At 41.1% G+C, this 10,690-nt stretch overlaps 1 protein-coding gene across 5 annotated transcripts in view; it reads left to right on the top strand.

The window, feature by feature from the left end:
* Nucleotides 1-10,690, top strand: part of mapkbp1 (mitogen-activated protein kinase binding protein 1) — a 37,514-nt gene that overhangs the window by 21,246 nt on the left and 5,578 nt on the right. For all 5 annotated transcript variants that reach the window (XM_077538377.1, XM_077538376.1, XM_077538375.1 and 2 more), the window contains 13 exons: nt 2,131-2,256; nt 2,329-2,399; nt 2,482-2,603; nt 3,666-3,741; nt 3,821-3,932; nt 4,028-4,091; nt 4,525-4,748; nt 4,835-4,860; nt 6,001-6,141; nt 6,230-6,307; nt 7,129-7,375; nt 7,994-8,219; nt 8,433-8,635. In XM_077538377.1, coding sequence (XP_077394503.1) covers nt 2,131-2,256; nt 2,329-2,399; nt 2,482-2,603; nt 3,666-3,741; nt 3,821-3,932; nt 4,028-4,091; nt 4,525-4,748; nt 4,835-4,860; nt 6,001-6,141; nt 6,230-6,307; nt 7,129-7,375; nt 7,994-8,219; nt 8,433-8,635 — 1,716 coding nt within the window. The remainder of the gene's footprint in view (nt 1-2,130; nt 2,257-2,328; nt 2,400-2,481; nt 2,604-3,665; nt 3,742-3,820; nt 3,933-4,027; nt 4,092-4,524; nt 4,749-4,834; nt 4,861-6,000; nt 6,142-6,229; nt 6,308-7,128; nt 7,376-7,993; nt 8,220-8,432; nt 8,636-10,690) is intronic.

The following is a 10,690-nucleotide window of genomic DNA, read 5'->3' as shown; positions in this document are numbered from 1 at the left end:
TTTATCGAAATCGATCGAAATTACGTCACGATTTCGAGCATCGAAATAGAAGAGAGGACACACGATTCGATGTCCCCCCCCCCGCGCCCGCCGCCACCGCCGCCACCGCCACCTCCCAGGAAAGCAAATGAGACGCAGCCATTCAGCTACTAGCTAACGGCACTTGTTAGCTGACTTCTCCTGCAGTCATGATGGCAAGCGCGGACAGACACAGCAATGGTGCTTCAAGCCGCTCCCGCTTCTCTCGTCACCAGTTTGGAAACATTTTGCGTTCCCGGTGAGTTATGTCGACAACGTTCACGTTGTCGATAAAAAGACCACAGTTGCAAGATATGCTATGTGCGCGTACTGTACTCGGCCACGGTGTTACGCCCGGCTCGTCAAGGGGAAGGGAAGTAACACAATAACAGAAAATATAGAGTAGATAAACACGGGTCGACTTTAACATCTGAGTAGTTTTAATTGAAATTTCAGGCAGGGGTTTGACAAGGGAGTGAAAGTGGAAGGTGAACAAATAATAACCGCATTTGACAGAACTGACAGAACGGAGGAGAAACAACAATAACCAATAGGGGTATAATACACGGATACACAATAGCGTCGCGCTGGCACAGTCGTCCAATCGGAGTGTCGCGCTGGCACAGTCGTCCAATCGGAGTGTCGCGCTGGCACAGTCCTCCAATCAGAGTGTCGCGCTGGCGCATTCAAACTGAAGTACCATTATACGGGCACCAGCCGACACAAACACACACATACATACTAGGGGAGCGGAGCCGGCGGCGGGCCCGAGCCGCCAGCCGTAACAACGGGAAACACGACAAACATGACGGGACATTTACGCAGGCATCACAAAGATTTAGATTTATCAAATTCAACTAGAAGTGGGAAAACAACGGTCCAACCAACTATTTCATCCTCATTTACAGTGAAACTTCCACACACTTCAGCTCGCGCGAAACGCCAGATCCATAGGTCTATTTATAGCAGCAGACCTGCAGCCTTGGAAAACGCTGGATTCAAACATTTAATTAGTGTACTTGAACCACGCTACAGTATGCCCAGCAACTGTAAATGTTGGGATATAGTTTGTTCAGGCTGTATTTGTTCCATGACTTTGGATACAATATATTTTTTGTTGTTGTTGCACATTGCACATTATTTTAAGAGGAACGCACAGCACACTGTTGTAACCAAAAACAGTCAATAGATGGCAGGCACCCACTGTGACTTTTTGTTTTTGTTTTTTTATTTTTTATTTTACACTTCAGTAAGAACAAGACGGTTAACTTTATATTGTAAATAAATTCTTTGAATTTGATCATTCCTGCCTAATGTCAATTATCATATATTACATAAATTTACACAAAAATAATATGGAAATTGCATCACCTATATGTAGCCGATCTTTTGAAATAAGATTTACTGTACAATGAATAGAACCAATGATCATAGACTAGCCTTAGCCTACAGAAGCATATGCCTCTGTGTTATAAAGTGGGGGAGCGAAAAAAAAAAAAAAAAAAAAAAATCGAAAAAAAAATCGAATCGTGACCCCAAAATCGAAATTTAAATCGAATCGTGGAGTTGGCGAATCGTGACACCCCTAATATATATATATATATGTATAAATATATATGTATATATGTGTATATATATATATATATATATATATATATATATATATATATGTATGTATATATATATATATATATATGTATATATGGTATATATATGTATATATTCTATTTTTTTTATTTTTTTTTATTTTATTTCATTTTCAAATTACATGTTTTGTGTCTGTTTTTATTTTCACTTTTATTTATTTATTTATTTATTTATTTATTTATTTAGTCATTTCAACCGGCAGTATGGACCAAGACAGCCAAAATTCAAAATAAGTAAATAAATGATTAAATAAATAAATTAAATGCATTTCTTTGTTTTGTTTTTTTTGTGTTTTTTTTTCCCAATTTATATTTATTTTTTGGATTTAATTTTCGAATTATATATTTTTTAGAACTGTTTTTATTTTCACTTTTAGTCATTTGTGTGTATATGTCTTGATGTCCGAAGTTCACATTTTCACGTGATGTAAGAAGTCACCTGGCTTTGCGCGTGCGTCTCTCTCAGGTGTGCGTTTTCTGGCCACGGCCAGTCGCGATCGCCTGATCCACGTGCTGGATGCGGCGTGCGAGTACCGTCTGGTCCAGACGCTGGACGAGCACTCGTCCTCCATCACCGCCGTCAGGTTCGCAGGTCAGTGACCTCCGACCCCGTCGTCAAACCGCGCCGGGCCGGGCCGCGACCTCATCGCCTCCTTCCCCGCAGCCAACGAGGGCAAAGTGCGGCTGATCAGCTGCGGCGCCGACAAGAGCGTCTACTTCCGCACCGGCCAGCAGGTGTGGCGTCACACGCCTTCCGAGCGGCGATGATGTCACTTCCTGTTTGACCTCGTTTTCCTTCCCGGCCGCCCGCTCGCAGACGGACGGCGACGTGGCGTTCGCGCGTACGCATCACGTGGTGAGGAAGAGCACGCTGTATGACATGGACGTGGAGCCCACCGGGAAGTACGCCGCCATCGGCTGCCAGGACCGCAGCATTAGGTGACTTTGATGATGTGACGATTATGATGATGATGATGATGATGATGATGATGATGACGACAACGATTAGGGCCCGACTTATATGAGTATTATCGGCCAAAACAATCGGCCAATTGGGCCAGATGGCCGATTATTTTCCCCTTAAAACGTTTGGTTTATTGGTTTTAAACATATAAACATAAACACATTACAAGTGTAACAGAAAAAAACCAAGTTAATATAAAATAAAAATTTAAAGGAAGAAAGGAAAATTTGTCAACAATAAATTCCATAATTTACATGGAGTTGGAAGAAGTACACGTTACCGAAGAAAACCGAAGTTTCCGACGCTGTGAAAGTATCCCTGAATGCACCATTTTGCTGCCTACTTAGCATTAGCAACTAGCAAGTGTGTAGCGTATGCTATTTGGGTTATTCTGTTAATCCCTAAGCGTCCATTAAGATGTTTAATGACACCGCATTTGGAGTTAACTGTAAAACCCAAATAAACTATGTTAAGAATTACATCACTGTATATTTACATACAAAGCATGCTTCGATTTTAAAACATCCCTAGCCTAACGCTAACAGGAAGTCAGTAAATGCTAACAGGAAGTCAGCAAATGTTAGCATCGACTTCTGGAGTGTTTTTCCTTCAAATAACGAACATCCACACACAAATGTTGTGGGAACACATACCCACAGATGAGATAACACTAACTTCTTTTTCTCACAATTGAAGTTTGCAAAAATCCAAGGGTTTTGAAAATACAAGGTAAAAATATATAAAAGAAAAACTCCATGCTTTATAAGTAAGAATGGTTTTATTATTGACACATAAATCTATACAATAACCATGTATTTTTTTGGGGATATGGACTTGTCAATCAAAGCAGAAAATCTTAATAGCAAAAGTTTGTGTATAAGTGGCTCCCATTGAAAAGGAATTGGGGAAATTGGGTTTAATTTTATGCATTATATATTTTTTTTAAATCATCGTTATCGGCCTTAAAAAAAAAAAACATTGGTCAGGCCCTAATGATGATTGATGATGATGATGATGATGATGATGATGATGTGCAGGATCTTCAACATCAGCAACAGCAAGCAGAAGAAAATCTACAAAGGCTCTCAGGGGGAAGACGGAACGCTCATCAAGGTGTGTGTGGGGGGGAGGGGCTACCCTGGTTACCATGAAAACGGGAGGTCGTCATCTTCCTCTTTGTCGGGTCCTTCAGGTGCAGATCGACCCGTCGGGCCTCTACATCGCCACCTCCTGTTCAGACAAGAGCATCAACATCTTTGACTTCTACTCTGGCGAGTGTGTGGCGGCCATGTTTGGACACTCAGGTGAGTTTTTTTTTTTTTGGGGGGGGGGGGGGGGGGGGGGGGGGTCGTGTGTGTGTGTGTGTGCGTCTACTAACTCTTCCACTTTTCTCGGTCAGAGGTGGTTACCGGCCTGAAGTTCAGCAACGACTGCACGCGCCTCATCAGCGTGTCAGGTGACAGGTACGACTTTGATTGACGGCCGTCACACGCACGCACGCACGCACACACACACACCCACACACACACACACACACACACATCCTTGTACATATATCTTTGTGAGGACATCCATTGACATAATGCAATTCCTAGAGCCTTACCCTAACCGCAAACATCAAAAATGATTGCCTAAACCTAACCCTTACCCTAACCCCAACCATAACCCAATTCAAACCTAAACTCTAAAACCAAGTCTTGACCTTCAAAAAGAGGTCTTGCAAAGTGAGGACCGGTCAAAATGTCCTCACTTTACAAAAATGTCCTCATTCTGTTGGATAAAGACGTATTTTGGTCCTCACTATGTATTATGTACAAGAACACACTCACACACACACACACACCCCCACACACACACACGCACACACACACAAACCAACCGCGCGTGTGTGCGCAGCTGCATCTTCGTGTGGCGTCTGAGTCCCGAGCTGACCCTGCGGATGCGTCAGCGTCTGGCCGACCTGAGGCTTCCTGGCACAGGCCCCGCCTCCCGCGGCGGTGAGCCTGCGCAGCGGCGGGGGGCGGCGGGGGAGCCCGGGCGGGCGGGGCCTCCCCGCGTGGTCGCCATGTCGTCCGACAGCGACAAGGAAGAGGAAGAAGAGGAGGAGCAGGAGGAGGCGGGTACGTGTTGCCATGGTGACGTCGTCACGCATCCTTGACAACATAATGACACGTTTGTTGCTCTTTCTTTTTTTTTTTCCCCGCAGCGGGGGCGGCGCGCGACGGCAAGGCGGTGAGTCCACTTTTCTTTTCAGCGTCACTCGATTTTACAGACGGCCATTTTGGAGCAAATTGCCGTCAAGGAAGTCGTTAAGTGGGTTGAGATGTTTCGTTTTGACAGTGATCATGCTTGGAGAAGTTTGATTTAGACAAAAAAAAAAAAAAGTGCTCTGTCGCCATCTTGTGGTTTCTTGGCATGATGGGAACTATTTTGAAGTGAGTGGAGTTGTTTGTTTTGGACAAAAACAGTATATAAATAATATATATATATATATATATATTATTATTATTATTATTATTATTTTTATTTATATATATATATTTGTTTTTATATATATTTTTTTTTAATGGTTAAACTTTTTTGTACCAAAAAATAATCGTAATTTCAATTATTGCCAAAAATAATCACAATTATTATTTTTCCGTAATCGAGCATCCCTACTTGTTTTAGCAAGGTAAATATTTTAAAGTGAGTCGAGGGGTTTCATTTGGACGAAAATAGTACTTTGCCGCCATCTTGTGGCGTTCACGTAGCAAGGACATATGTTGACGTGAGTTGAGAAGTTTCATTTAGACAAAAAGTGTGCTTTAGCGCCATTTGATTGCATATTGTCATCAAGAAACTATTTGTGAAGTGAGTTCAGATGTTTCATTTACAAAAAAATAGTGCTTTGTCGCCATTTTCTGTTTTGTTTAGTTTTTTGTTTTTGGCACCACGGTAACTATTTTAAAGTCAGTTGAGGGGTTTGTTTTGGACAAAAATAGGGCTTTGGCGCCATTTTGTGCCATCCCTGTGCCAAGAAATTATGTTGTAATGAGTTGAGAAGATTATCTTGGACAAAAATAAGGCTTCGTCGCCATCTTGTGGCCTCTTGGTTGTCAAGGTAACTATTTTCAAGTCAAGTTTCGCTTAAGACAAAAATAGAATCATCTTGTGGCGTCGCCAAGGAGTTTCATTGAGAGAAAAGTAATGTTTTAGACATCATCTTGTGGTATCAATAAGCAATTATAAATCTGTTGGGTGGATTTTCACAATTAGTAGCAGGTCTTTGGGTGTGTACAATTTTGAGAGGGCGGGGAAATTGAATTGAATTAAGTTGTTAGCACGCTTTGCTAGCATGTTTTTTGTTTTGTTTTGTTTTTTTGTATTCAGGCACCACCAGAGGGCAGACTGCCTCGCCGACGCTGGGCCAGGAGTTCGTGCGGTGGCGACGGCGGTGACGTTGCCGTGGTGACGTCCATGTTGGACCTGAGGCAGCTGGACTCGTACGTGCGCGCCAATGGTGGCGTGTCGGTAAGCGTCGCATGTTTACTTTGCAAACTCCCGTCCCGCAAAAATGCCACGATGTGGCTTTATCTTTTTGTTTGTTTGCCGGGTGAAGACACGCCCACTTGACGACATCTCGGAGGCGGGGCTTCACAGGGCTAGTCAGCAGCTGGGAAGTCGCCTCAGTCTCCAGGTGAGTGCATCCACATTCCACGAACTTCGCATAGGTCCATCTTTGATGTGGCACAACTACTTTTTTTTTTTTTTGGCTCCCTGTAGATTTAAAAAATAAAAAATAGAATTTACATATTTTTATTGTATAGAGAAAATATTTTACATTTCTTTAAAAAAAAAAAAAATTATTATTCAAAAAATGACAGAATCCAATTTTTTAAGTTGTTAGAGACATAAGGTTGATGAAAAAGATTTAAAAAATGACCAAAAAATGTCGAAATGTGACGTAAAATGTACATAAAATTGCCAAAAATGTCAGAGAATTGAATAAAAAAAAAAAGAAAAGTGATCAAAAGTAACTATAAAATGTCCAAAAGAAAAAAATCCAGAAGATTTGCACAAAATTACCATAAAAATGCAGAACATTTATTGATACAAAAAAAAAGCAGAAAAGAAAACATTTAAAAAGTAACTATCAAATGCCCCCCCCCCAAAAAAAAAAAAATCATCACCCAAATTTACCATAAAATGTCCAAAATATTGCCAAAAATGTCGTAAAATTTACTCTAAGAAAAGGCAGTAAAGTAAATGTTTAAAAACTAACCAAAAGATATCCAAAAAGAAAAGAATAAAGGCAGAAAATTATCACAAGATGTCTTTGGAATTGCCGATAAAGGGGGGAAATGTTATATTTATAAGTAATATTTTATAAGTAACTATAAAAAGTTATGTTATTAAATATTGTGAGTTGTAATTTTGCTAACTATGAATGTTGTCGTATACATTATTGTTACACAGGAATTAGCAAAATTGAGCAAAAATTGAGCGCCGTCCCAACAGGTAGAGCACACGGAGGTGCTGGCCAATCCCAGGCCAGACTTCGCCTTGCTGTCCAATCAGATGGCGGAGCGGGCGCAGCCGGTGCTGTTTGCCGACCAATGGGAGGACAGCGTGAGCCTAAGCAGCCACTTTGAGGTGAAGGACGCCGGTCCTGCAAGCGGACAGGAGGACAAACCCAGTCCGGACAGCGGCTGCTCGCTCAGATTCAACTCCAGAACCTCCAGTCCTGAAACTGCGGCGGACAAAAGTGAGTCGTCAACCTTTGACATTGACCCGACATTGACATGACAGTGACTTTAGTGTTCATTTTGTCCGCCGTTTTTCAATGTAGTCTCCGTTTTAGTCCAGTTTCAATTACGCTTGTTAGTTTTCATCATAGTTAGTCAACCTCATCCCGTTTTAATTTAGTTACCTTTTCGTCAACTATAAATGTAACATTTTACTCTTTATTTTAATCCAAGGAAACAGAACTTTATTCGTCAACATTTTTGCTCTTTATTTTAGTCCAAGGAAACAATTATTTGTCTCGTTTTAGTCAACAAATACTGTCAACATTTTACTCTTTATTTTAGTCCAAGGAAACATAACTTTATTCGTCTCGTTTTAGTCAACAAAAACTGTCAACATTTTACTCTTTATTTTAGTCCAAGGAAACATAACTTAATTCGTCTAGTTTTAATCAACAAAAAGTGTGTAACGTTAACTGCCTATTTAAAGTTAATGAGCAATATCGATTCTGGCGCCTGCGTATCGATACATGTATTGTAATGAGGCCCGCAACGATATATTGCCGTATCGATTATTTGAGCCCACCCCTAGCATCAAAGTTAGAATGCACATGATTGGTCCATTGATTTCTTTTCAGACGCGGAGCCTACGGAGCCCACAGACCACCTGAGCGACGACGGCGACTCCTTTGACGAGGACGAGGACTCCGGTCTGGTCCCGCAGACTCCGGACCAGGAGGCCTTCCTCAAGAAACACTTTGTCACGCTGGCCGACGTGGCGGAGGGAGCCAGCAGAACGGCTCACAGCTCCAACGAGAGCCTCAGCATGTCGTCCAGGTTCCTCTCGCAGAACTCGGCTCACAGGTACCGTCAGATGGAAACCTCACGTTGGGGTCTCACGTCGTCAGCGTGATGTTCTGATTCCGTTGCTCATGTTTTCTCGACGTTTTTTTTTTCCTTCTGATTAATTATTGCAAAAAAACATCCAGCCGGTGGCAGCAGAGTATAAGAGATCAGCCGTTTTGTTTTGTTTTTTGTTTTGTTTTGTTTTTTCTTCTTCCTGTTTCTACTTCTCAGCCGAACCGTCGTGAAGTCAGACGGTACGGAGACCAAGTCCCACCCGGCGGTGGTCGAGGTTCGGGACCGGGACTCGAACCTGACGCGGACTCCCAACCCAACAGGATGTTGTCAGGCAGAAGAGGAGGAGGAGCAGAAGAAAAACCTTGAGGCCTCCGCAGGAAAGAAGGAGGCGGACCTTAGGAGGATTGCGGGTGGTCCAGGTAGGGAGTTTTCGCACACAATTTGCAAATTCACAAGTCTCACTTGGTTAAAAGTTTTGATGTGGGGCTGAATGATTTATTGTTGTTATTTATTTATTTTTTAATTGCAATCATGATCGTCGCCATAAATCCCGATTTCAAGTACTGGAGATCTCTTACGATGAAGGCAGTGCAATTAATCGAAATTCAATTACAATTTCAATTGTTACACCCCACAATTACAGAATCGGCATAATCGCAAACAAAAATGAAACATTATTAACTAATTTGTTTCCAAAAATGTATAAATGTTCTGTTTTAAATGTATTGTGTCCCAAAGACGCATTTATCCGTTTTTGTATTTTTGTTTTTTGTTTTTTTAATGCTAGAAGGCTTTGATGCAGCCTCTCAACTGCTGAGAATGGGTGACAAAAAAAAGAGGTAGTAATTACAAAAACGGCCATCAGGTGGCAGCAGAGTATGAGACCAAGCAGGGCTTGCCTTAAATACACGTATAAATGATATGCTTTATGATGTTTTTATTACATAATTACAACTGTCGGACTTTTCCGACTTCAAAGCAGGACGTTTGTACGGCACCGCCCCCTACACTCTACAATGGAGACCCGTTCGGAAACACAGACCGTGGACAGTAAAACACAATTTACTCAAGTATAAAACTAGATAGCTTTCTTCATTCATAAATATTCGAAATAACTTTGGGTAAGGCAACGTCCGTGACAGTATCTGCCTGCATGAAATTATTCGGTGAAACTACTAAACTGTGTGGAATTAGGGCTGTAACGATAACGGCAATATCGTGATATTGTGAATTGATATTAAAACTGCCACAATATATCGTCGTCGTCATGTCACGATATTAAAAACAGCACATCTGTTTAAAAAGTCACATTGATTTTCATTTGTGCAGTTCTAGCACCCCTCTGGTGGCTATAGTTTTTTAGTGCAGGTCAATATTCACAGGGCATGTTTTGGCTCTTCTGTGTTTAAAATCCATGCTATTGGCTAATATATATAAATCAGGGTTCCCGCGGGGTCTTAAAAAAAAAAAAGCCTAAAAAAGTCTAAAATTCAGAAAGTTAAATTTTAGACCTAAAATGTATTCTTTTTTTTTTTCACTTCAATTTTTATTTCCTTTTTGAACACACACAAACAACATTGTTGTATATAAAATACAAACAAACCTTCAACATTAACAGGGGAAGCCACTTTGCTAAACAATTCACTGTCTACTTCTCATATTGATCATGTCCATCGCCATTTATGTTCTTGTATGTTTTCCATTTCCTCCACTTTTGATCTCCTTGAGTACCCTGCAATCTCATAGGGAAAGTTATAATCTCCATTGTATGGATTTCTTCCACGATTGCCTTCCATTGGTCTTCATTCGGTGGGTCCACTTTGTACCATTTTCTTGTTTTGCTTGCCACAAGCAATATATTTACCAAGTATTTGTCTTCATGTTGTATCACTCCTTCATTAAAGTCATTCAGATAGAGTCGTACAATTGAAAAGGATTCTGTACCCCAGAATCTCCTGTACCAAATAGTGTATTTTTTCCCAAAAATGTCGTATTTTTTTACATTTCCAAGAAACGTGTATGATCTGCATTCAATTCTCCACACTCTCTCCAACATATGAGATTTCGAGTATCTATTCTTAATCTTGGGTGTGACAAAAAAAACCGTATCAAGTTTAGGCCTAAAATGTCTTAAAAAAAAAAACAGCCATATTTTTATCCTAGGTCTAAATTTTAATTTACCCAAGTCTAAAATTCTTACATCCGCTCCTTACATTCCGAGAAGTGTCTGCTCTGTAGAAAGAAAGAAAAAGAAAGAACAAAAAATGTGTATGTTGCATTGTTTCTATTATTTGTGTACTCAAAGTGAAGGAGACGTTTGAGTGGGTGTGTTTGCATTGTAGTTCAGGGTAGATCGGGCGGGCGGGCCCGAAGGTTCGTGGGGCGGTGCAAATGAGATGTTTGGTGAGATGTGACGCTCCGCGGCTTGTTTTACCGCAAGATACGACAACAGGAGGGGGAGGAATTATCATTGT

This window comes from Festucalex cinctus, chromosome 12, assembly GCF_051991245.1.
Source record: "Festucalex cinctus isolate MCC-2025b chromosome 12, RoL_Fcin_1.0, whole genome shotgun sequence".
Classification (NCBI taxonomy): Eukaryota; Metazoa; Chordata; class Actinopteri; order Syngnathiformes; family Syngnathidae; genus Festucalex; species Festucalex cinctus.
The sequence above is the reverse complement of the archived record's forward strand: the minus strand, read 5'-3'. Positions and strand labels throughout refer to the sequence as shown.